Here is a 25,701-nt window from a genome sequence, read left to right as displayed (position 1 = left end):
ATGCAGAGGGCATAGGTTTGATCCCTAGCTGGGGAATTAAGATCCTACATGCTGTGTGGTGCAGCCAAAAAAGAAATAAATAAAATAAATAAAAAGAATAAAGATCTATTCTTCAAAAACGAATGAAGCATGAAGAGGGTTACATAATTTTCTTCAAAAAGAAGTGACGGTAGTATTACGACAATTTTAAGGAAAATTTAAGAATACTGAAGGGCTTTACCATTTACCAAGGGTCTCTCACAATCCTTTGAATTCCACACCTTTCCTTGAAGTACCCATCGCATCACCATCCTTGTTGATTTTCCTTTTTTCAACTGTTGAATTGTTTGCCAACTCCTTTGGTCATGACTTAGGCGTGTTTTAGGAGGAGATCAACATCACTTTCATTGACTTCAAGAAATCTTGCATATTGCGCATCAGATACAAGTTCTCACTTTGCAAGTAACTTACATTGCTTTGATACTCTTCTTTCATCTCACTAGACTGGGGAGGAAGGTTCTAATGGTACAAGAGAGGAATATTTGAGAAGGCACTAATCTTGAATTAACTCATCACTCAATCAATCCTTTCTTGCAATAATGAACTTTATTCCTTCCAGTACTTTGGCCACCTCATGTGAAGAGTTGACTCACTGGGAAAGACTCTGATGCTGGGAGGGATTGGGGGCAGGAGGAGAAGGGGATGACAGAGGATGAGATGGCTGGATGGCATCACTGACTCGATGGACGTGAGTCTGAGTGAACTCCGGAAGTTGGTGATAGACAGGGAGGCCTGGCGTGCTGCGATTCATGGGGTCGCAAAGAGTCGGACACGACTGAGCGACTGAACTGAACTGAACTGAACTGAATTTCTGAGAACCAGATAGAGAAATCACAGATAGCCAGGAGGTTTTCAATTAGTCCTTAAAATTGCTATACCTTCTTTCACGTGTAGGATGTTAAATTGAAAACATTTTTACCAACAGTCTAGAGATACTGAGTCTTCCTAATGTCAGTGGCAGAACCAAGGAAATGGCCAGAGTTAGCCTAGTCTATGGACCACACTGCTGTCCTGATCCCCTGCACAGAGTGAATTAAAGCAGAGAATATTAGCAAAGAACACTGAAGGTATATTTCTGCCCTTAACCATGATGAAAGCTCACTGTGGCCTTGGCAAAGTCACTTAACTTTTCTGGGTTTTGATTGTCTCTATGGTCTTGTACAACAAGAGATAGTTATGATTACTGATTTGGGGCCATAAAGATACCAGGGAGATTTTGCTACTACCAGTTCAGAGAGCCGATATACCAATTTGGGTGATAACCCAGTACCTAAACTGAATCTTCGGTATTAAATGGTCAAGGTGCCCAGGAAATGACTAGAGTTCGCTGACCTCTGGCTTAAATGGCAATCAGTTCATGTTATTGCTCTGTTATCATTCCCTGGGACCCCGCACCCCAATGCCAATGCAACCCCCAAATGTTGTCAGGTATGAGCGTGGTTTTGTCAGAAAGGAATTATACACCATCAGATATGCCTTTCTACCACACGCACATCCTCCAGTCCACTCTTTCACTCTTTTTTTTCTGCCTCATGCTTCCGAAGGACACGTTTCCTACTCTTAGAGGGCTGCCCACCACCTGGCTATTAACCTGCTGGGGTGCTGACTGCTCCGTCTTCTCTCCTTTCATCGCTAGTATCACCAGTCACTTCCTTTGCACTAACTCAAGGAATCGCGGGTACCTGAGACATCATCTAATTGGAACCAGCACTGGATGCTTGCCTCTCTTCCTTCACTTCTCTGGAAAGCCGAAGCCTCTTCTTTAAGCATGGGTACCTCACTGACACTTCCAAGTACTCTTTCTCCTCTGTTTTCAAAAGGAAGCGCAGATGTCCTACATTCTATAAAAATCTTTATTTGATACTGTATTCCATCTAATGATCATCTTATTTCCTTCCTTCTACACACGGCAACCTTTTTAAAACAAGTCATCTGCATCTATTCTCTTCTTGCTACCACCCCTACATCCCCTGCTCAGAATCTGTTGCAGGGATCACTCTATAAATAAATTTCTCACTGAAAGGTCACCAACCCTTTTATCATCACGAAATCATAGACTCTGTACATTTTAGAAGACATTTTTGACATTTATTCCAAGCCTCCCATTTTATAGATGAAGAACACATGCACAGTCTCATAGGACCAGTAGTTTCATTTGCCTTGGTGCCTCTTGCAGGACTTGGTATTGTAGACTTTTTCCTTTTTCTGAACAATGTAGGTTAATAATAAAAATCTTGTCAATCTGATTTTTTTTTGGATCAGCTCAAAGAGATGGCCTGAACATTAACTGAGTATACATTAGACACAAAGACAAGATGACTATTCACATGTGCTTGTTTCAATCCAGATTCTTGGGTGAGATCTCTATCACCCTTCACCTACCACTGTACCAGGCTTCAAGTTACTTTCAAGCTATTTTCGTAATCATCAGAGGCTCTTGTTATCGGAAGAATTCAATAGAAATGTATTTAAGTCTCCTTCCTGTGGAGTTGAGCTGCTTCTTCCTTAGTAAAAAATAACTATATATTGCTCTTCTACTATAAATGAAGATATTCATTTGGCTAAATGGTGACTGTAGTAACTAAAATACCTTACTGTCAAACATTTTTCTCCTTTCTTTGAAAGGAAAGTGCATCATTTTTCACTGCCAAGAAGTTTCTCAGATATAGGAAAAGTAAGGAAAATAAGTCATCATTACCCACCAGAACAGAGAGATAACTTGAAGAAGAAAAACTGACTTCTCTTCTTTCTTTACATTAGGAAAAACAGCCTGGATCTGTTCTCAAATGGTTTGGGGATACTGGCTATTTCTCAAGGTTCTCAAGATACTGGTCCAGGGAAATATATCCTGAGGATGGGCAGAAATGATGGTGGGGATGTTTCAGGCTTCCCCGCTGGCTCAGCAGGTAAAGAATCTGCCTGCAATGCAGGAGACACAGGAGACGCAGGTTTGATCCCTGGGTCAGGAAGACTGCCTGAAGGAGGAAATAGCAACCCACTCCAGTATTCTTGCTTGAAAAAAATCCTATCGACAGAGGAGCCTGGTGGGCTACCGTCCCAATGGTCACAAAGAGTTGGACCTGGCTGAGGGTCTAAACACACATGTTTTAGACATTTTTATAGCATCAAGAGTCTCCAGATACAACAAGTGCAGGTAAAATGGTTTTAATGGAACTGTTAGGTTTCTGTGTAAATGCAATAGAACTGCCTTCTTTAAAATATCAAAGGCATTATGGTCAATTTATGTGGAAAATATAGCATTCAGTTTTATTCCTCTCATTTCTTTTGCAGCAGGCAATCAATAACCTCACTGCTTTTTAATTACTAAAAAGAGAAGCTACATGAAGCAGCTGGCATGATATTTATCTGATGTTGATAAGAGTAAGCCAAAGTTTTACTATATGATATACATAAAATACATAAACAGAAATATACTATATTTAAGATAAATATATACTTATCTCACATAGATATTTACCTATGATAAATAAGATACATATTTATATATAGTTTTAAAAGATACAAATAAGATATAGATGATAAAGTACACATATATCACATCTTTACCAAATATCTACTTGTCTATCTACATATCTCACATACACAACAGAGCATCACTTTATTTTACTTTTTTGTGAGTAAAAACTAGGCTAGAAGATAAAAATAAGCAGTGCTCTTAGCTGCGCCTGCAGTTATTTTCAGAATAAGGCAATCTTTTGCCATCCTCCCCAAATCTTTGAAGGACGGGTAGAAATCAAGTTAAAAAGAAAAGGAGGACAGTCACGAGTCATTATGTCTGGTAAAGGCCACCCCAGTCTAGTCCTCTGCCCTCTATGTCTGAAAGAGGGCTTCTCCCAAACACTAGCTGCAGCGTGGCATGTGGGGTGCACAAATGATGTAGGGGGATTAGTTAGGATATGTGGGCTCAAGAGATGAGGGAGTTGAAGTAAGCATTACTCTGGCATTCAGAATATTTCTCCTTGATTTTGGGAGAAAGAAAATAGAAAGAATGATACTCTATTATATTGAAATAAGTAAACAGACTACCTGCCTGCAGAGAACACACTTGTGAAAGTGAATTCTGAATTAAGACTTAGAATAAACCAAAGCTTTATCGTCAAGTAAATCAGCAAACTTAAGAGCATAGGAGCTCTGAGCACAGTACTGGGTATACACATGGGGATTGTGACATGGTCCCAGCCCTGCTTGGAACTCGCTGCTGAGTGGAGACGGGTGACAAGGAAATTAACGATCACCAAACAATAGAACAGAACAGTGTTTCAGGAGAACACAGAGCAATTGCTCCTGAGAGTAGGGGACTCAAACATCTAATTAAATTTTTGAGTGAGGTGAAGAGGACACAATTTAAAACAAATGCAGTCCTACGGCTAGTAGAGCAAAGGGGGTCAAGCTCCATGAATAATTCGCTGCTAAGAGATAGTCAATCAAGCTCTGTTTCTTCTGGACTTTGTCGATGCACTTGAACCTCTTTTGTGAGGCACCTGACTTATTTCTGGAAGATATTACAGACTTAATATAAGAAAGGGTCTTCACCCTTTTTAATAAAGTGCTGACTTTGCAGGCTATGCTCCTAACATCAGCCAGTGTTCTGAAGAGAAGTAATTTAAGAGACTTGTACACAAAGAAAAAAAAAAAAAGGAAAGAAAAACTCCTTCACTGCTTCATGTTAGCCCTTGAGTTGACTGATTGGGATGTGTTCAGAGGGTACTTTGAATAACAACTGAAAGTATTCATTGCTTTATCAAGTGTTTGCCCTTCAGTAGCAGACAAAAGACAGACACCCTTACATGTCCACGGAATAAGAACCAGTAAAATGTGGTGGGCGAAAATCCTGATTAATGGAAACACTCTAGTTAACTTACTGATAACCAGAAAATTTTCCTTATTTTGTTTTGTTCATTTATTATTAGTCAAATGGCATAATAAAAAGTCACTGAAAATATTTTACTAATTTTTGATGGTTCATAGTGATGTATTGCTTCAATACACTAACTATGATTGCAGAGAACAGGTGAGAAGACAGGAGACTTATTTTGGAGGCTGTTTGAATAGCCCTGGAGGCTATTTCCAGTCCATCTCTCTGAAGGAGATCAGCCCTGGGATTTCTTTGGAAGGAATGATGCTAAAGCTGAAACTCCAGTACTTTGGCCACTTCATGCGAAGACTTGACTCGTTGGAAAAGGCTTTGATGCTGGGAGGGATTGGGGGCAGGAGAAGAAGGGGACGACAGAGGATGAGATGGCTGGATGGCATCACTGACTCGATGGACGCGAGTCTGAGTAAACTCCGGGAGTTGGTGATGGACAGGGAGGCCTGGCGTGCTGCGATTCATGGGGTGGCAAAGAGTTGGACACGACTGAACTGACTGAACTGAACTGAACTGGAGGCTATTTGGGGAAATAATCCTCAATATTTCCTTATTTTAGTATCAGATACTACCGGGCAATAGGATTATGCTACTAGACTATTCCATTTTGCAAATACATTTTTATTACACTTGCATTTCAATTCAGAGTGAGTGAAGTGAGTGAAGTGGTTCAGTTGTGTCCGACTCTTTGCGACCCCATGGACTGTAGCCTAACCAGCTTCCTCCATCCATGGGATTTTCCAGGCAAGAATACTGGAGTGGGTTGCCATCTCCTACTCCAGGAGATCTTCCCGACCCAGGGATTGAACCCAGGTCTCCCGCATTGTAGGCAGACCATCTAAGCCACCAGGGAAGATCAACTCAGAAGACAACCTAAAAATGTTAAGTAACTAAAATAGTACTTCTCTGTCTCTCAAAATTTAAAAAACACCTGGAATTGTTTCAGTCTGGCTATTCCTCTGTGCCATTAAAAAGCAGAATGTACTCAAAATCATTTCTTCAAACAGGTTTTAATAAATATTTCAATGAATGGTCCATACTACATTTCAACAACTACTGAATATGTAACTCATAGGTCACAATACAATGTATTCAGTTCAGTTCAGTCAGTTCAGTCGCTTAGTCATGTCCGACTCTTTGCAACCCCATGAATCGCAGCACGCCAGGCCTCCCTGTCCATCACCAACTCCCAGAGTTCACTCAGACTCACGTCCATCGAGTCAGTGATGCCTTAGCAACCAACAAATCAAATGAAATATTGATACCCCGACAACTCAGTTTAAAGGCATGAGTTGGGATTGTGTGGGATACAAAGTAATCTAAGATACTAGTATCTGTGAAAATTAGGTGTGTGTTTACATGCTGTCTGTTGCAAAAAAAAGGAGTCAGGACAGCTACATTGGGCTACTGCAAGTTGCTCTGAGAGATGTGGAGTCTGCTATGAATTTGAGGATGGGCCTTGACGTAAGTCCCAGGTGGAGGCTGGAACAACTGTTCAGGATGTGAGGACAGAATTAATTACTGTGCTGAGACGATGTTGTGTGCTCCTGCGCACTTTCTTCGGTGGTCCCACGGATGGAGGAAACGTGCTCTATTTGTTTTTCCTATCTGTCTTTCTCTTGGATGGTTGCCCTTTTCCTATGCTGCCCTGGAACCTCTGGACAACGTCCTCTCTTCGTGCTTCAATAAAAAGGAGCCGTGTCCCCCACTCACCACTTTCCCCACCAGACTTCAAGTCAGCCTGCAGTTTCAGTATATCTACATGTTCTATGACTTTCCTTATATATCTTTAACTCTTGGATCTCCAACTTGTTGGCACTTAGCATTCCTAATTAAGCCTTTCTGTCTTATTATCCACTGTGGACAGTGGCAGCAGTTATTAAACAATTGCATGATTCTGCTTTTATAAATCTGTCTGAGCAAAATCATTTGATGGCTGGAATGCTCCCCTGCTTTTAAAAGCTACTGAGTCATTGCCAGCTTCATCTTCCTGGACTGGCTGATTCTGTATCGTAAAGAAAGATGCACTATGGGCTACAGAGTCTCAGTCACGACTGTGCCAAACTACATGGGAAATTCTAAAATCTTATTTATTTATTTAATAAATATTTATTGACAGTTTTGCAGCGTTGAGTGTTCCTGGGCTCATGACCTAATCAATACCTATACCCTCACAACACTCTTATTCTGCCTGACATACAGCTGGCTCACAGTGAGTGCACTGAACAGATCTGTAAAGAATAAGCGGCTCTTTGTTTAGAAAGAATTTGAGAAGTTCTTGCTCCCTTGCCCTAAAGACATGGAAAGTTTAATAATACATGGTAAGATACACCCGCCCTACACACCCAAGGAATAGGTATGACTCTAGAGATGTGGGTGATACTGTGGTTCTGTCTTTTTGGCTACACTGCTATCCCAGAAGTGACAGTCAGAGGCAAGGATGAAGTTCTGAAAATGAAAGGACACAGTCAGGGTGGCCTCCACTGATAATGACATAGAGGCCTGTGCATGGGCCTGTGGAGGGAGGGTTTCTCAGAAGCTTTGGGTTCTGGTCTAGACTGGGAAGTAGGCCAGGGGCAGTCTCAAGCTGGACCAAAGCTGAACTCAGGATGGTGACAAGGGGCTTAGCACGAACACAGTGGCCGGCTGGCAGAGACCCAGAGACCAGAGACAGGGAGGTGAGAGGGGCTGGAGCAGATCATTAGTTGAGCGTAAGACTGCCCTTCATGGTAACACAAGCAAATGGATCACAGCTGATGTGGGTTCTTTGTTTGTTACAAAACATCACAAAACATCACTCTCAAATATGTGAGACCCTTGATTAAATTTTCAAATCCCTGGCCCTGGCATTAGACTTTATTACCATACTCAGATATTTTAAAAAACAGATAAAATGGCCATGCTGAATTTTTTCCATAGATGGTATATAAACACATTTTATAATACTGAGCAAATAATTTATTTGGTCTTTTTCTCCTTCTCCCAGTAAAAGGTTCAGAGCAGTGATTGGGAGGCAGGGAGGGGTCACTTAAGACATTAACTCTGTGTAGAAAGTGTTACTAGGATACTGCATTTTTTTGTTGACTCAAATCACAAAAGGAGAAAAAGTTATTTAATTGAGAGATATTGTGCATCTCCTATACTCACACATAATATTAAGAATATCTGCACGATTTTTGCCTAAGGTAGTCCAAAGGCTACCTAGACTAAGACTTCTTAGTCGCCTTTTAATTTTTAGAAGTCTTGGTCATTTTTAAGACCTAAGTTGCCTTAGTCGTTTTTTGGAAGTCTTTCGCCTAAGACTTCTAAAAAACACCCAGAGGCTGAATATATTTAATATACCACTTCCCACACTCCTTTATTTTTACTCATCGGACTAATTCTTAATGGACTTGCCCAAGAGTTGGCAAACTTGTTCTGTAAAGGATTTTTACGATTAGCAGGTCATATGCTCTTTTCCAACCACTTAAACCAGTGTAGCAGAAAACAGCCAAGGGCAATATGTAACAGATGGACAAGGCTATGTTTCAATAAAACTTTATAAAAGTAGGCAATTTGTCTCAAAGGCCACAGTTTGTTGATTCCGATCTAGCCCTTCAATCTTAAAATTATATTAAAATTATTATGTTTACATGAAAAAAGTAAAACATCTCAATACATATTATTTCTATCCAAGTCTACCCCACTTTATGAAGGTAGTAACTGATATTAGTATATGTAAATATTATTAAAAACATACCTAGTAGCCAAAAGACTTTAGGTTTCATCCTTTATCTTTCCAATACAGTTAACACAGACCAGCATCAAGGAAAATTTCAGAGAAAACCTGTCAAGAGATTCTAGAAAAAAAAAACCCAAAACTGACTGTGTGGATCACAATAAACTGTGGAAAATTCTGAAAGAGATGGAATAACAGACCACCTAACCTGCCTCTTGAGAAATCTGTATGCAGGCCAGGAAGCAACAGTTAGAACTGGACATGGAACAACAGACTGGTTCCAAATAGGTAAAGGAGTACGTCAAGGCTGTATATTGTCACCCTACTTATTTAACTTATATGCAGAGTACATCATGAGAAATGCTGGACTGGAAGAAACACAAGCTGGAATCAAGATTGCCGGGAGAAATATCAATCACCCCAGATATGCAGATGACACCACCCTTATGGCAGAAAGTGAAGAGGAACTAAAAAGCCTCTTGATGAAAGTGAAAGAGGAGAGTGAAAAAGTTGGCTTAAAGCTCAACATTCAGAAAACGAAGATCATGGCATCCGGTCCCATCACTTCATGGGAAATAGATGGAGAAACAGTGGAAACAGTGTCAGACTTTATTTTTTTGGGCTCCAAAATCACTGCAGATGGTGATCGCAGCCATGAAATTAAAAGACGCTTACTCCTTGGAAGAAAAGTTATGACCAACCTAGATAGCATATTCAAAAGCAGAGACATTACTTTGCCAACAAAGGTCTGTCTAGTCAAGGCTATGGTTTTTCCAGTGGTCATGTATGGATGTGAGAGTTGGACTGTGAAGAAGGCTGAGCGCCGAAGAATTGATGCTTTTGAACTGTGGTGTTGGAGAAGACTCTTGAGAGTCCCTTGGATTGCAAGGAGATCCAATCAGTCCATTCTGAAGGAGATCAGCCCTGGGATTTCTTTGGAAGGAATGATGCTAAAGCTGAAACTCCAGTACTTTGGCCACCTCATGCGAAGAGCTGACTCATTGGAAAAGACTCTGATGCTGGGAGGGATTGGGGGCAGGAGGAGAAGGGGACGACAGAGGATGAGATGGCTGGATGGCATCACGGACTCGATGGACGTGAGTCTTAGTGAACTCCGGGAGTTGGTGATGGACAGGGAGGCCTGGCATGCTGCGATTCATGGGGTCACAAAGAGTCAGACACGACTGAGCGACTGAACTGAACTGAATAGTTATAAAGTACTTTATAATTATAGAACACTGCTACAAATAATATTTCATTTTATCTTTAATATTTCCTGGTAAGGCAGGCAGAACAATTACTGCTATTTTTCTCTGATGAGACCACAGATGTACAGAAGCTATGCACCTGGGCTTCCCATAAGCAGTGAGGAGGAGAAGCGTGACTCCAAGCCAGCAGTCTCTCTACTGACTGCACCACGCACCTTCCCTTTCAGGGTCTTTGTGGCTTTGCCTTTTCTGATACCAGATTTCTAATGTATGGCCAGAAGATGACAATGCTTACAGTGTAGTGTCTTGGCTGGAGCAGAATAAAAGGGACAATCATTTAGAAATGATTCTTTTTTTAAAATGCAACAACTACCAAAAAAATATCTCATCAACAGCTTTATGGCCTAATCCTTAAATAACATAGTACACTGTACTGTAGGAAGGACAATTAGAACTTGCTGAATTAAACTGATGTCAGGAGATCAGAGTTCAGAGAGACTGGGTAAATTACTGACTAAATGAGTTTCTCTGTATAATAGAGAAACTGCACCTATCTACTTCACAACAATTTAAGGTGCTCAATGAAGACAACAGATGTGAGACCATATTACTCAGCCATAAAAAGGAATGAAACTGGGTTGTTTGTAGAGATGTGGGTAGTGCGGTAAGTCAGAAAGAGGAAAATAAATATTGTATATTAACACATATATGTGGAGCCTAAAAAAATGGTACAGATGAACCTCTCTGCAGGACAGAAATAGAGTCACAGATGTAGAGAGATCTGTGGACACAGTAGAGGAAGGAGAGGGAGGGATGAACTGAGAGAGCAGTACTGACACATTTGCCCTAGGTGTGCAAAGCAGGCAGCTTAGAGGGAAGAGGCTGCACTGCACAGGGAGCTCAGCTCCGTGATGCAGGAGGACAGAGGGGGGCCCAGACCATATACGAATACTCAGAGCGATTCACTTCATCGTACAGCAGAAACTGACACAACATTGTAAAGCAATCATACTCTAATAAAACATAATTAAAATGTATCTAATTCACTCAACAAATACTTACTGAGTAGTCACTGTGAGCAACCCATTGTGAACAGATGCTGTGAGACTGAGCACAACTTACTCCATGCAGATTAAAACCAAACTTCATGAAACACTGAAAATTGTTAAGAACTTCAGGGACCACACACAAATGGAGTTGAGAAAAGACAGATGCAGATCAATTATAGCAATGGAAAAGCTTACTTTCAAAAAGGAGCAAATGAAGGGCTGTCCAGTTGCTAAAACACATAGACTTTCGAGTAGATGTAATAATGTGAACCACATAACCAATTTCAAAGAATTAGCATGCAAAAAAATAATGCAATATCAAGAATTTTTAATACTGATTACATGTTAAAATCATATAATTTGGATATACTGAGTTAAATAAAATATGTTATTTAGTGGATATTACCTGTTTCTTTTACTTTTTTTAATGTAATTACTAGAAAATTTTAAATTACTACGAAGCCTGAATTATATCACTAATTCTATTGGACTGTGCTGTTTTATGGCCAAAAGGGAAGTCCAGGCAGTGCACGGTTCTGAAATGGCTAATTATGGTGTATGCCATCTTTGTGAGGCATGGACCAGAGATATAACACAGAATGAGCCAAGTATCATCAAACCCACAAATCACAAAAATTCTGATGGCTCACGTGGGAACACAATTATAGTTGGGAGGAACCTGCAGGGTATTACTGGTGATTCCAAAGTAAATGGATTCAAAACTAAAAGAAGTGAGGGCATAAAAATCATTCTGTTTCTCCTTCCAGCTAAGGTACAAATATCTGAGGGGGAAATAAGTCTATGAAACCCTTGTTAGAACTGAAGACCAATCTAGCTCCAGCACTTTCCCTCGACCAGTGACTATTTCACACACATATTTGAAAAGACCCTGATGCTGGGAAAGATTGAAGGCGGGAGAAGAAGTGGACGACCCAGGATGAGATGGTTGGATGGCATCACCGACTCAATGGACATGAGTTTGGGTAAACTCTGGGAGTTGGTGATGGACAGGGAGGCCTGGTGTGCTGCAGTCCATGAGGTCTCAAAGGGTCGGACACAACTGAGCGACTGAACTGAACTGAGGTGATACTCTATCTAGAATCATGCTCTACTTGGCTGACAGAGCTCCTTAGTGCGTGCAACCAAACTGGTTAATATCAGCAATCCACTTACATTCCTCATACCCAATAAATGTTCAGAAAATAACGGACAATCTCTACATCCCACACAATTATCGACCAGAATACTCAAGGGACCTGTAGGGATTCAAGTGCCCAAGAGAGGCCCTTGTCTTACCAAATTCTCAGCACCCAGCCCGGTACTAGTGACACAGTAAGTGCCCAGTAAATATCCATTAAATACACAAAAAGTGGTAGTATATTAGAAGGTAAAAGTCCACATCTATATGGAAAGGGCAGGAACCAGAAATTACAGACTGGTGAGCACTTAGAAATGAAGAGCCAGGAAGGAGCCAGCAAAGGCCAAAGCCAAAGCCAAAAACCAAGCCAGCCAGTTGGGCCATGAATCTTTTTCTGCCCAGCACCACATGTACAGAGCATGAACTTGATGTTCACAAGATCTCTGACAAAGTCTTTTACAACACCTTTTAAAAATATGGAGAAATAGCAGGCCTAATGACAAAGCAGTTATAAGACAGTCACGAACAGAAAATCATAAAGGCAGGCTGGTGGTTGAGAGATGGAGGTCAACGTGAAGAAATTCTCCAGTAGTGTACACAGGAGTCCCTCTGGGTCAACATTTGCTTCAGTGAGCTGGGAGAAGCGTGAAAGGCATGTTTGCAAGTAACATAAAAGTAGCAGGGTAAGTGCAGCAGTGGATATGGTTCAGAAGATCCTAATCAGGCCCGAATATCTGAAAACAGCATGATGAAATCTAATAGAAATAAATGTAGGTGGTCTGATTAGGTATGCAAATACGTCAGAATTAGAAATAAAAATACATTAAAAACGAGATAAGTGAAAGCTGAAGGCGATCTAGTCTGGCAGCAGCTCAGCTGTTTATCAAGACTGCCTGCGGAACGCTAATGCAGAGACAAACTGCCTCGGAAGAAACGCAGTTCTAAGCACAGCTTTTTGTTAGTGCTTTTACATTTTGTATCGGCTAGTCCACACTCAGAACATTGTGACAACAGGAATTCTGAGGAACAAACGGAGGAGAACAACAAACAGGAATCATTGAAGGGATTAGAGATGCTTTTGAAGAGAACGCCTACAGATGATATAGCAGAAACCCTCCCATTCTTAAGAGTTTTCAGTTAGAAGTGGTTGGGTACACTTTGTTTTCCAAAAGGCACTTTTTTTGAGGAAGGGAAGGAGTCACAGATCTCTTTTAGAATCTAATAGAGCCATGGGTCCTCTCCCTAGGAAACAAAAAATGTACACACATATGTTTTATAAGCAGTTTCAGGGGGTTTTAATCAGATTAAGAAATTCCTCGTTTAGAAATTCTAAGGACCCAGGTTTCTGTTTCATATAAAAAATTATTTCTCCCCTGACCTCTAAAGCAATACTCCTGATGAGGAACTGAGAGAATTCCTACCCTGGGCAGACGGGTAGGACAGGGGTCTGGAGCCAGTCACCTGTATTGTCCCTCCCAATTTTAGGAGTCACTATTCTGAAATAAATTTTTGAATGGCTTCACAGTATTAAGGCAAATACTTAAAACACTTTTTTTTAATTGTCATTCACCTTACTATTTTAAATACTCTCAATGCCCATTACACTCTAGTAATTGAAACAGGGTCAAAACAAAGGTCATCCAAGCACTCACATCGTTTATGAGACGTATCTGACAAGGACTTCATTCACTGGATGCCCAATCACAATGGGAGCAGGTATACAGAAATTATTTCTTGTCCGCAAGCAATAAAATATTTCTCTCCACAAGCTGCTTTTTGAAAAACTTGACTGCACAAAGGGCTGAGGTGGCAGGAAACCTACAGTATTTGCAATATTATAAGCTCTTGGTTTGCATTTCTGGTTATAAGGATTTTTCTAAGCAGCTGGCTTATGTTATCATCACAGGACATACCCATGAGTTATCTCATTAGCAGCATTACATAATTTCTATATTCTGAGTTTATCTGCTTGGTATCTCATTGCTGTCTAAACCGGAAGAGCTTGTCGACATTAGCTAGAAAGGAGGAGATACATCTCAGCTTTCATTCTATCCTTAAGAGATAGAATGAAAGCAAATGTAAGTCCTTAATAGTGATGCTTACTTTTTAAAAACTAGGTTCTCAGAAATTCTAAGCAGGAAAAGATTTCTGTTTTTCTTCTGAGAAAATTTTCCTGGATTTTCCTTGACTTTCTTCTATTTAAATTCCTACCCCTAGTTCTGCCCATAATCTTGAAAGAGCTCCAATCCTGAAATAAGTATAGATACATTATAGTCAAAATTACTTAATGTTTCCTACCTACAATCATATAAAACTATTATAATGAGTTTGATAAATGCCTTCTGCCAACACAGGGTGCTGCTGCCGGGATGCAATTTTTGTAACAAGTAGGTGTCCAAAAGGGCTGTGAGTCTCAAGGAGAAGGTGTGTGTGTGTGTATATGTGTGTGTGTGTATGGGGTGAGATTAATTTGCCTATGGAATGTCAATGATAGATGTTACTCACTTAAAAATCCCGTTTTCATAGTTTTTCTATTGGACTGAAAAGGTATCACTGAAGCCCTTCATTTCTCCACCTTCTCCCCTTCCATTGCTGTCATTTCCCATTCAAATCTATTTCCCCAAATGGAATTTAAAAAATCTGTCATCAGTGGTAGACTTTAAGTGAACTGGAGGAATAATACTTTTTTTAGAAATAATAATCTCCATAAAGATTAATGACAGTAGATTTATTTTCTATACAAGAGACTCTCATATTTCATCAAAACCTGTCATATAGCTCTCAACCAAAGAAAAGATGTCCAGACAGTAAGGGGCCACAGAGAATTTTAAGGGTTACTTTTGAGTTATATTTTCATCTGCTTTAGCTATAAATGCAGCTGATGAGAATTATATAGGATAGTGGTCCTAAAACTTGAATGTAGCAGTCATCAGGAAGGCGTATCAAAATCCAAAATGCCAGGCCCCATACCCTGAGTCTGTGATTCAGTAGGTCTGGGGTAGATGGGGCCCCAGAGGTGATTCTGCTGCTGCGGCTAATAAATCCTTGATGAACGACCGGTACAGGAGGATCCCAGATATCTAACTGGTTGCAACATCATACTTCCTTTCTTACTGCAAACTTTCATGGCTAAGGTTTTTGCATCATATTTTAGGATTGGAGCCTAAAATGGCTGACAGCTTCTTGTGGCTTGAGAACCTACGCAAGCCACATCCTTCTCTAACAATCCTGGAGTGGGGAGCCATTGCCTTCTCCGAACAATCCTGTAGAAAGAATTAATAAAGAAGACAACTCCCTTCTGGAAGAAGAAATCAAGCTGTTTCTTGAGTCTCTCCCTCACTTTCTTTAACCTTCTTACTAAGTATCTGGAGTAAAATTCAACAGGAAAATGTCTCATAAATCCTATTCTGGATGGGGTGGCCTTATCAGAAAGAAGATAGGCCCACTTACCAGAGAGGAAATACACCCAGTCGTGTGGTGATAAAAACCATGGCAAACATAACAAACAGGAGATCACAAATTTTCTGAAACTTGGCGTAATTTGCCATTTTGGCAGCCTAGAAAAGGAAGGAATGTGAAAGATTAATTGAGTTAAACTGATAAATGGAAAGCTGCTTTCAATATGGACGAGTCTCCTTTAAGATATAACTTACCAGATGCATAAAACTGCCTGCTACTTTGAAATGTCATGCATCATGCATCATGTTTATAAATTACCCATAAGTCAAGTGAAATGCGGTATCAGCCATAAGTAGAACTATTGACTGTTACAGATTTAATAAAATATTCAGCAACCTGAAAAATTCAATTATATGGTTGACTTCAGGAAAACAGAAAAATAAGAAATTCTTGCATTACAGATAATACTAGCAAGCCAAAGACACCAAAACAGGAATTTGGCATAACAGGTCAAAATAGAAAAGTGCTAGATAATCCTTTAACCTTTAATGAATTCCAGATACTAAGGTTACAAACTTTATAGACAATATATTGAGCCTTCCTGTACTTTTTCCTCCTTCAGACTCAGAGTTATAGGTTTTTCTTAAACAGGTAAAAGGAGGTCTCTGGGGACAGTTTCTTGGCTTATTCTCACAAATTTAGAAATGAAGAATGTGTCAAGATGATGTTATTTCAGTGAATCCATTTAGGTATCATTTTCAAATTAACATTATTGGGTAATTTTCTAGATGAAAGTCACTAGTGTTCAGAATGTCTATGAGAAGCACACTAATAATTTATGGTAGTGATTTAAGTGACCACTTTTTATATTATAAATTAGTCGAGGAAAGAAATACATCCCTTTCTCTACCATTTACTTTTTATAGATGATTCTAAGCAAGAACAGGTGACACTGGAAACAAAATTGTGCTTGATTACCTCTTTTTACATTTTCACATATAATTCACAGTACCCACACACTGGCTTATAAACTGAAGATGTATTTCAAATTCACAACATTATTTTCTACTTCTTGTAAAGTTAAAATAGCTGAGCCAGACTTGAAAGGCTTGTTGACAGTATCCATAGAAGCTATAATTTAAGATCTTTAAGTAAAATATGAAGCTATGAGAGAAATACATTCCTAAAAGGAAATATCAATATCTTTTAACTGAGTGGAAGCCAGGATTATGAACCTTTAATTTCGTGAATACTTTGTATGTGACATCACAACTTATACTAAAGGAATAAAAAAAGCATCTTCTGCCTCCTTCTGGCTATGTAAACCATGTAGTTTTTCTTTTACATTCATTCACCAGTATTCAGTAACAAGCATTAAACATCAAATTTTCTGAAATGTCTAAGCCATAGATTCCACTTTGAAGAGTCAACATATCTCATTTTTTGGATATTCTCAAGCATTATTTTATAATGTCAAATAGAATCCAAGGGATGAAGAACATTTCCTTTTAAACCTTTGTTTAGAAAGGAGTCATTCACATGACTTGGACTTCTGGAATCTTTCTCTTTTTTAGATAAAAGTGGTAGATGATGATTCAGTCCACACTTTCTGAATTATGGCTCTGCCAAGCACTAGGCCATCCATTTCCAGACAAGAGCTGGCAGATTATATAGGATTGATTTCGAGATGGTAGATTGCTGTATACGTTTCTACCTCCAAGCACACTGAGGATTTAACCACATGGTAACTGATTTTCAGGGAATTGCCTTTGTACTAATTTTATTTCTTTTAAAAAATGTGCTGAATAGAATCTAGCTTGAATCACTTAAAAATAGTGCCAACCCTTCATATGACATATCTAGCCCATTAGGAATATTTTTTTTGTTTCATAACCTTATAGGGACCAGAGTCTTTAATGAAGTGCTGTATATACTTCAAACCTTGACTAATTGCCTTTATAGTAGATTCAATTTTACAACCTGAAATTTCTGCTTATATTGCAATAACAAATCATTATTTGAGGGCACTTCTATTTTATATTCACAGTGACAGCGTAAGCTTCATAGGGGCAGAACTGTAGGGTGAAAGGAATAAAAAATCAGAATACAGACTCTAAGACCCATTTCTACATGGAATTTGTACTTTGGTAAGTTTATGTTTGACCAATTATGTAAATTTCTTGGCATTAAAGTGAAAAAATATAATTATATAACCTTACTGGGCATGTCTCTTCATGGGGGCCAATATTAAGAGAAAATACCACACCAAAATTTTACTTGGGATTTTATCTTTTGAAATATGTTTAGAAGCATTTTTATTTTTCATTCTTTTTTGCTATTTTAATAATTCTAAGTGGTAATGGTTTAGAAAGTTAACTAAAGTGCAACCAATATCTCTTCAGGTATTCTTAACATGTATATGCATAGAAAATAGTTTTCATGTAAAATTTGCAATGCATATATACTTTCACTGTAAAAATACTAGGACAATATTTAATATTAATATACATAATCTACACATATGTACAGGCAATAAAAACTATGACTCTTAATTTCATCAGGATGGACAACTAATAACTATAGTGAGTTATACATACCTTCCAGATAAATCAGTGTGAAACTTGTAACATTAGAAACAAAGCCTATTCAAATAGTAATTTTCCTATTGTAAAACATTAATTTCTTAAGTGTGGAAGGGTAAAGGTTTTCATTATTCTGTTAATAAAGAATGCTAACTTGGTGAATAGTTTTTGCACACAAATTTATATATTAAAGTCTCACTTTCACCAAGTAGACCTACAGAGAAACACTCCATAGATTCAAAGAAGTCATATCCTACCTTCTCCCAACACCATCTAGCATACCCTAGAAGAACTGAGGATCTGAGGGATTCCTTAAATTTCAGATTTTGTACTCTATATATGAAAAGAAAACTTTTACCTCTAGAAGAGCATCGGCTGAATCGTGGAGACAGAGGATCAGGGTCCCTACTCGGGCCATGTTGTTGACATATGAAAAGGTAATCAAGAGAATAGCTACAAGGTGGTGCAGGAACATAACGCCAAAGTCCTGGGAAGCAGAAGACACAGGCATGTTAGTTAGGATTTAGCAGCATCACAGTCTTTCCATCTATTCATCCATTCATCTAATACTTCTGAGGAACCCAGTGGGCCCAGCACCGGGGACACTAACATGAGTAATATATAGTTCCTACTCTCTGAGAGTTCACCATGTTGTGGGAGAGACACGCAGGAGACCAGTGACTCTGGACAATGTGATCAATACCGGGACCCAGGCCAGATCATAAACGCTGTTTTGTACTGAGCCAAGGAATTTAAAGCTAGGGGGAAAATTGCCATATAGAATTTGTGAATGAAAAACTATTACCTGCCATATCAGAAGACAAAGGATGTTGCAGCCACCAAATCACAGTCTCCTCTAGAGTGAGCACTGAGGAAGCTCAGGATGGAAAGAAGATGCCCACCAGCAGTCAGTTCACTGCAGTGCACCCTGGCAGTGCACCTTGAGGAGGCTCAGGATGAGAAAGCAGAAGAGCCTGGCCCCAGACTGCTGAGGTGCATGTCGAAGGAGTGAGTGACACGCATGGGGCAGTCACCTTCCTATACACAGAAAAGCACTAACTCCCTTAACTTGAGATATCTGGTTTTCTTTAATAACAACCTTTTGCTATTCTGACTACCTGGTCTTTGTTGTAGAAACTCCTATACATCCTGGGTCCCCCTTTGTCTCTTCGGAGTAATCTCTCAGAGTGATCTGAGATGCTATGTCCGCAGCTTAAGTCCTCAGTTTTGTCAAGTTTTTGACAATAATTTTCAACTTTTAAATTGTACATTTTTTTTTTTCCAGTTGACAGGTTTCAAGCTCAGAAAGGTATTATTTGGATTTGCACATTAGGAAACTCTTCTAGGCAGCAGTGCAGGGCCAACTGGACCACTTCCCCAACTATTAGTGGCTAGGGTTTGGCATCCTTCTCCTGGAATATGCCCAACGGAATGTTAAAATAAGAATTGTGATATGTTGGCATTTCTGATGGCATTTCTACACAAACAAGCTCTGAATTTTAACCATTATCTGTCTGTAGTCACTAGAAAAAAAAAAAATAACTGGCAAACGTAATGGGAATTTGGCCATCCTTATTTTGATCAATTTCAAGGCTGCTTCCTGGCCCATGTGAAAAGATCATCTTTCTCCACTACTGATTTATCTCCTGACCACTTGGACACATTTATTGTAACATGGAATTTATATTGCTTGGAAATGCTTCTACTGACACTTTTATTTAGTGTGTATTTCTCCCAGAGTAAACTCGAAGTCTCTGGGACTTCAGTGCCAAGACCAGCTCAAATGATGACCTACTTGAAACCATGGACCATTCAGAGATAAATGAGACAAAATTAGAAGCATATTATGAAACTGAGAGAAAGAGAAAAAAAGAAAGTAACTGTATGTACAGATACATATACTCTTTATTAAGTAGCTATTGATGTCACACAGTTTGGGGTCTGAAAGTTCAATTTTGATGACTTAAATGGTTCTAAAACATTTAAACAAGGTTTTTTGCTTATATCCTGAAAGTAACTAATGATAATCTATAAGTAATAAAATACTGCACCTATAAGGTCCTTTTGCCATATATTTCCTTGTATAGTTCCCACATTGAAAAATTCCAATCATTTTAATTTATGTAACTTAAACCTATAAAGCTATGGATCTTCTACTGTTTAAATTCCTGTGATACAGAACTCTTTAAGAATATCTTTTTATGTTTTATAAATTCAAGCTTTAAATGACAATGATGAAGTAAAGCCACATGGGTATATTTAAAAAAACACAATGTTTAAATGGTTCTGTATACACTTTGGTGTCCAGAGGTTACTGTTCTGCATTTATGGATAACCATATTGACTTATTATTGGGATTCCCCAATAGCTCAGTGGGTAAAGAATCTGCCTTCAATGCAGGAGACAGGAAATGTGGGTACAGTCCCTGGGTCTGGAAGAATCCCTAGAGGATGAAATAGCAATCCACTCCAGCATTCTTGCCTAAAAAAGTCCCATGGAGAAAGGATCCTGGTGAGTGACAATCCAAAGGGCTGCAAAGAGTCAGACATGACTGAGTGACTGAGCATACATATTGGTTTTTAAATTTATTCTATAAGTAGCTCATATTTACTGGAATAAACAATGTATTAGTTTTCTAAATAAGGTCAGATATGTTAAAAAATGAAATAGAACTGTTTTTCTTATTTTCAGTTAACCTTGACTTCACTTTCACTTTTCATTTTCATGCATTGGAGAAGGAAACGGCACCCCACTCCAGTGTTCTTGCCTGGAGAATCCCAGGGACGGGGGAGCCTGGCGGGCTGCTGTCTATGGGGTCGCACAGAGTCGGACCTGACTGAAGCGACTTAGCAGCAGCAGCCGCAGAAGTCTCAAAATGAGCTGTGTGGCATGATGGTAGACACCATTGTTGGCAGAATCGTGTCCTGCATCAGTTCATTCTAACACCCACAGCAGAACTACAGAACGAAGTTGTGCAAATTCCTGTCACCTGTGGACCTATCACCACACTCCTTCCTCTAGACCCACATCTGCATCTCGAATTAGTTCTCAGCTCATGGCGAGAGAAATGAAGACCATGCTCTGAGTTTAATCAGTGACCATATACAGACTCAACTTAACAGTTTTACCTATTTCTCTTGATTTCTCTGACGCTTTTGTAGTTATCTAGGGTCTCCCTAAAGGATTAAAGTTGAACAATACCAAAAGTGCCTGAAGTGAAGTGAAGTGAAGTTGCTCAGTTGTGTCTGACTCTTTGCGACCCCATGGACTGTAGCCTACCAGGCTCCTCCGTCCACGGGATTTTCCAGGCAAGAGTACTGGAGCAGGTTGCCATTTTCTTCTCCAGGGGATCTTCCCAACCCAGGGATCGAACCCAGGCCTCCCGCATTGTAGGCAGACGCTTTACCTTCTGAGCCGCCAGGGAAGCCCTAAAAGTGCCTTAAGCATATAACAAAAATTGCTCTGATAATGTTTCCCAGGGGAAGATGACATCTCTTCACTTAAGGCTATTATCAGAAATGTATTTGGTTTCATCACCTAGAGTAATCTACCAGACAATAGCTACTTCAAAACAATGGATCAATTGAAGTGGAGCTAACCTATCAACTGCTATTTTATACTATCTCAAAAATATAATTAAATAAAACCATAGAGTGTTAATTCAACAGTTCAGTGAGTTTATATTCACCCATGCTGAACACATAGATTTTAAAATCTAACTAGTTGAGTACCTAACCAGAACAATACTTTCCACATTTCCCATTGTTTAGCCCTGAGTGATTGCTCTTGATTTACTGAAAGAGAAGAGGTTTTCTTGATTTAATTTTAAAATGAATATAAATTGATTAAAACCTTATGGAGGATTAGGGTCATTTTATAAATAAGTTTCCTAATATGTATCTGATATAAATGTCAATAAATAAAACAATGCCCTTGGCAATATAGCAAGGTTGCCCTAAAAACAAGAGACTTGTTTTTCAGACAAAGTTTGCTTTGTGTAGATGATTTTTGCATATAAATAACCTGGTTCTAGAAAACACTTATTACTGAGGGGCTCAGAGCTATGCTCACAGCAGAAGACCAATTTTCATTATACTGCCATATCTGTATGAATATAAAAAGCATGAATAATGGATTTTGTCTTTTACATTTCTGCTTCAGGAAGCATTATACACACTGAAATGCCTTTAATAAAAGCCATGCAATCATTATTTTTTGTGTTACTCTCATTCCCTCACTGTGACATTTTTCTGAATAGGCAGTGAATCTGGTACAAATAACAGTTTTTAAACAAATTGTCAATTTAGACTTTATCAACACCTTGTGGGAAACTCCCATCCTCTTGTTTGTTACTGCTGAAAGTAAATGGTGTATTAATATATCTATACCCAGGCAAGCTGCAGGAAACTTAGCATTTAGGTTGAGAATGTTTCTTTCATTTTTGGTAGCATCAATTAGGTAGAGAGACTGTGATTTCTTGTTGGCCTTCATACTGAAGACAGATCCCAAAGCCCTTATTTCAAACAGACTGGCCTGGCTACCTGCCTCAGTGGTCCCCAACCTCCTATTGCTCTGCCGTATTGTTTCTGGGCATATTCATAGCCAGTGTCAAGGGTTCCTTCCACATTCCCTGCATGATATTTAACTCAACCTCAGCCCTCATTCTAGTGGCTTCTCCTATGGCAATTATCAGACAGGAAAAAATATAGATATGGTCTTGCTGCTACTGCTAAGTCGCTTCAGTCGTGTCCGACTCTGTGCGACCCCAGAGATGGCAGCCCACCAGGCTCCCCCGTCCCTGGGATTCTCCAGGCAAGAACACTGGAGTGGGGTGCCATTTCCTTCTCCAATGCATGAAAGTGAAAAGTGAAAGGGAAGTCACTCAGTCGTGTCTGACTCTTAGCGACCCCACGGTCTGCAGCCCACCAGGCTCCTCTGCCCATGGGATTTTCCAGGCAAGAGTACTGGAGTGGGATGCCATTGCCTTCTCCAAGATACGGTCTTGACTCAAGTACAATTAGAATAAGACTAAAACGAAGAAATTGAAGGAAAAGCCATCCATTTTAATACCAGAAGCTGGGAAGAAAACATTGGGTTTTTTTTTTTCCATATTACATTTCTGAATGGCATTTAGAGAACCCAGAACAGAGTCTTAAAGTCTATTTTGTGTAGCTTCCACATCAGAAACTTGTAGGTGCAGACAAACTTCTAGTTACTTGGGATCCATCCCCAACTGTTATTGGTAGGATGAGAATGGGCATCCTTAGCTCAGTTATCCAGGGGAATGCTCTCCACAACAAAATATTAGCACCGAAGGGCCACAGGGACCGAAGTCTGATGTTCTATATGTTGGAACTCCATTTGCAGTGGTCAAGCTGAACGAACAAGGCTTTGAAATAATACTGTTTTCAGAAAACACATAAATTCACATTGATGTACATATTCTTATGAAAGCAAAATTAAATATCATTTCTTATTAAAAAATCTTGCACTACAAACAAGAAGCTTGTTCTCTAAATTCCCATTTGCTGGCTAAAGTATTAACAATTTCACGCAGTTTCTTTTGGGAATAATCTTTGCAACAAATAAAGAAAAGCACTGGTGAAGCTTCTCAAAAAAATATTAAGATCAAGATATTAAGTGATGGTTAATTCAGATGTGCATGGGTGGTGAAAAATATGAAATACCACTAAAGTGCAAGACAAAGAAAAGACTTCTCTCTGGGATGCAAATAACAGAAGCAGCTTTACCAAATTAAACAAATACCCTTAATAAACATACTCTAACTCATGAATTGTTGTTGTTTACTTGTTCAGTCATGTCCAATCTTTGCAACCCCATGGATTATAGCCTGCCAGGCTCCTCTTTCCATGGGATTTTCCAGGCAAGAATACTGGAGAGGGTTGCCAACTCCTTTGCCAGGGGATCTCCCTGACCCAGGGATAGGAATCAGGTAATACCATGTTACCCATTTAGCAGATTTTCAAACTCTCTAAGAAACAGAATGAAAGAAACATAAATTGAAGCTGATTTCATTTTACGGCCACTACAGCAGTAATAGAAATCTCTCATTTCTATTAAAAAAAAAATAGTTTTCCTATTTGAATCTTCAGGTACAAAGAAATTAATAGGGTTGTTAACAGAGTAACATGTTCTTTTTTTCTAGAGAGCAACAACAGTTTCCCCATCTCTTCTCTTGGGATCGTGCAACCTGGGAATAAAGCTCAGAATGTTGGGGAGCAATACGGCTGTGCAGAAAGTGGACTTCAAGCCTGTAACTTGGTATCATATAGGGAAGAGTGGCCACCCAGGCTCCACCTTCACTCCAGAATGAACACACATGGAGTGTGTAAACTTCAGACAAAACTTACACGTGCCAAGAACAATCATAGTTAAACACTTTTCCCATTGAGGGAATATGAAGATATAATAGATACTCAAACTGGTTATGGATAGCTGAAGTCCTATGCATGAATATATATATTGATATGTTAATATATTTATACATCTATCTACTGCTGCTGCTGCTGCCGCTAAGTCGCTTCAGTCATGTCCAACTCTGTGCGACCCCATAGACGGCAGCCCACCAGGCACCCCGTCCCTGGGATTCTCCAGGCAAGAACACTGGAATGGGTTGCCATTTCCTTCTCCAATGTCTGAAAGTGAAAAGCGAAAGTGAAGTTGCTCAGTCATGTCCGACTCCTAGCGACCCCATGGACTGCAGCCCACCAGGCTCCTCCGTCCATGGGATTTTCCAGGCAAGAGAACTGGAGTGGGGTGCCATTACCTTTTCTGTATATCTATCTATATTTCTCTTAAAAAGCAAAGAAATAGAATACTAACTGTCTAGGTTGTAAAGACAATGACTGAAATAAAAGAACATTCAGAGTGATTTATAAAAATCTGTTAATTCTGATTTGCCCATATTAGGCAACTTGAAAATTATACCTTTCTGTCACCAGCCCATGACGTAAGAAGTTCACATAATGTATGCAAATGTAAATGTCAACCTTTGGGGTATCTGCAACCTCCCACAATTTACTTGGTTATTATATTTTTAGCTGGCCTTGAGTTTTGGCTTACTTTAAAGAGAACTGGTTAAATGTGCCATTTAAAGAAGGGTATTTCAAATAACAAGGTTCTTCAAAAATTGTAGTTGAAATTCACTTTCATTATTATGTATAGCCTCTACTCTAGTGTAAATATTTATGGGAAATGTGGAAATGGATGAAAAAATGTGATTTGTTTGGATAATGTTTGTTTAATTATAAAGAGGTGGAGTCCTGCAGGAATGATTCAATTAGCCCATCTCTGATATCAATCCATGAATAAAACCTCATTCACACAAAATCTAGAGACAAATTTATTTCTACACTTTTTCCCCAATAGAGTAGATTTTTCACTTTGGTGACTAAATATATACAGATTTAGGTCATTGAGGCAAATAACTGTCTCATACAAATATCATTATGAAAATAGTAAGTGCTAAGAAATTAATTGGTTAAAGACTTTAATCTTGCTATTGTTAGTATTGAAATGTTTTAAAACCCATGTGCTGATATGATGTGAGTAGCTCTCTCTGCCATTCTTAAAGCTGACATCCTCACTCTTCACCAAATAGGCACATCCAGGTGACTCAACTTTAGAGCAGAGAAAGACAAACTACAGACTCCAGGCCGA

At 39.2% G+C, this 25,701-nt stretch overlaps 1 protein-coding gene across 3 annotated transcripts in view; it reads right to left on the bottom strand.

Annotated features, from left to right (window-relative positions):
• CERS6 (ceramide synthase 6) overlaps positions 1–25,701 on the bottom strand; it is a 348,839-nt gene that overhangs the window by 39,087 nt on the left and 284,051 nt on the right. For all 3 annotated transcript variants that reach the window (XM_018064064.1, XM_018064070.1, XM_005676017.3), the window contains exons 7-8: positions 18,380–18,508; positions 15,491–15,597 (exon numbers count right to left, since the gene is read on the bottom strand). In XM_018064064.1, the coding sequence (XP_017919553.1) occupies positions 15,491–15,597; positions 18,380–18,508 (236 nt within the window). The remainder of the gene's footprint in view (positions 1–15,490; positions 15,598–18,379; positions 18,509–25,701) is intronic.

The sequence above is a fragment of the Capra hircus genome, chromosome 2 (assembly GCF_001704415.2).
Source record: "Capra hircus breed San Clemente chromosome 2, ASM170441v1, whole genome shotgun sequence".
NCBI classification, from domain to species: Eukaryota; Metazoa; Chordata; class Mammalia; order Artiodactyla; family Bovidae; genus Capra; species Capra hircus.
Note: the sequence above shows the minus strand (reverse complement) of the source record. Positions and strands in the feature narration are given on the sequence as shown.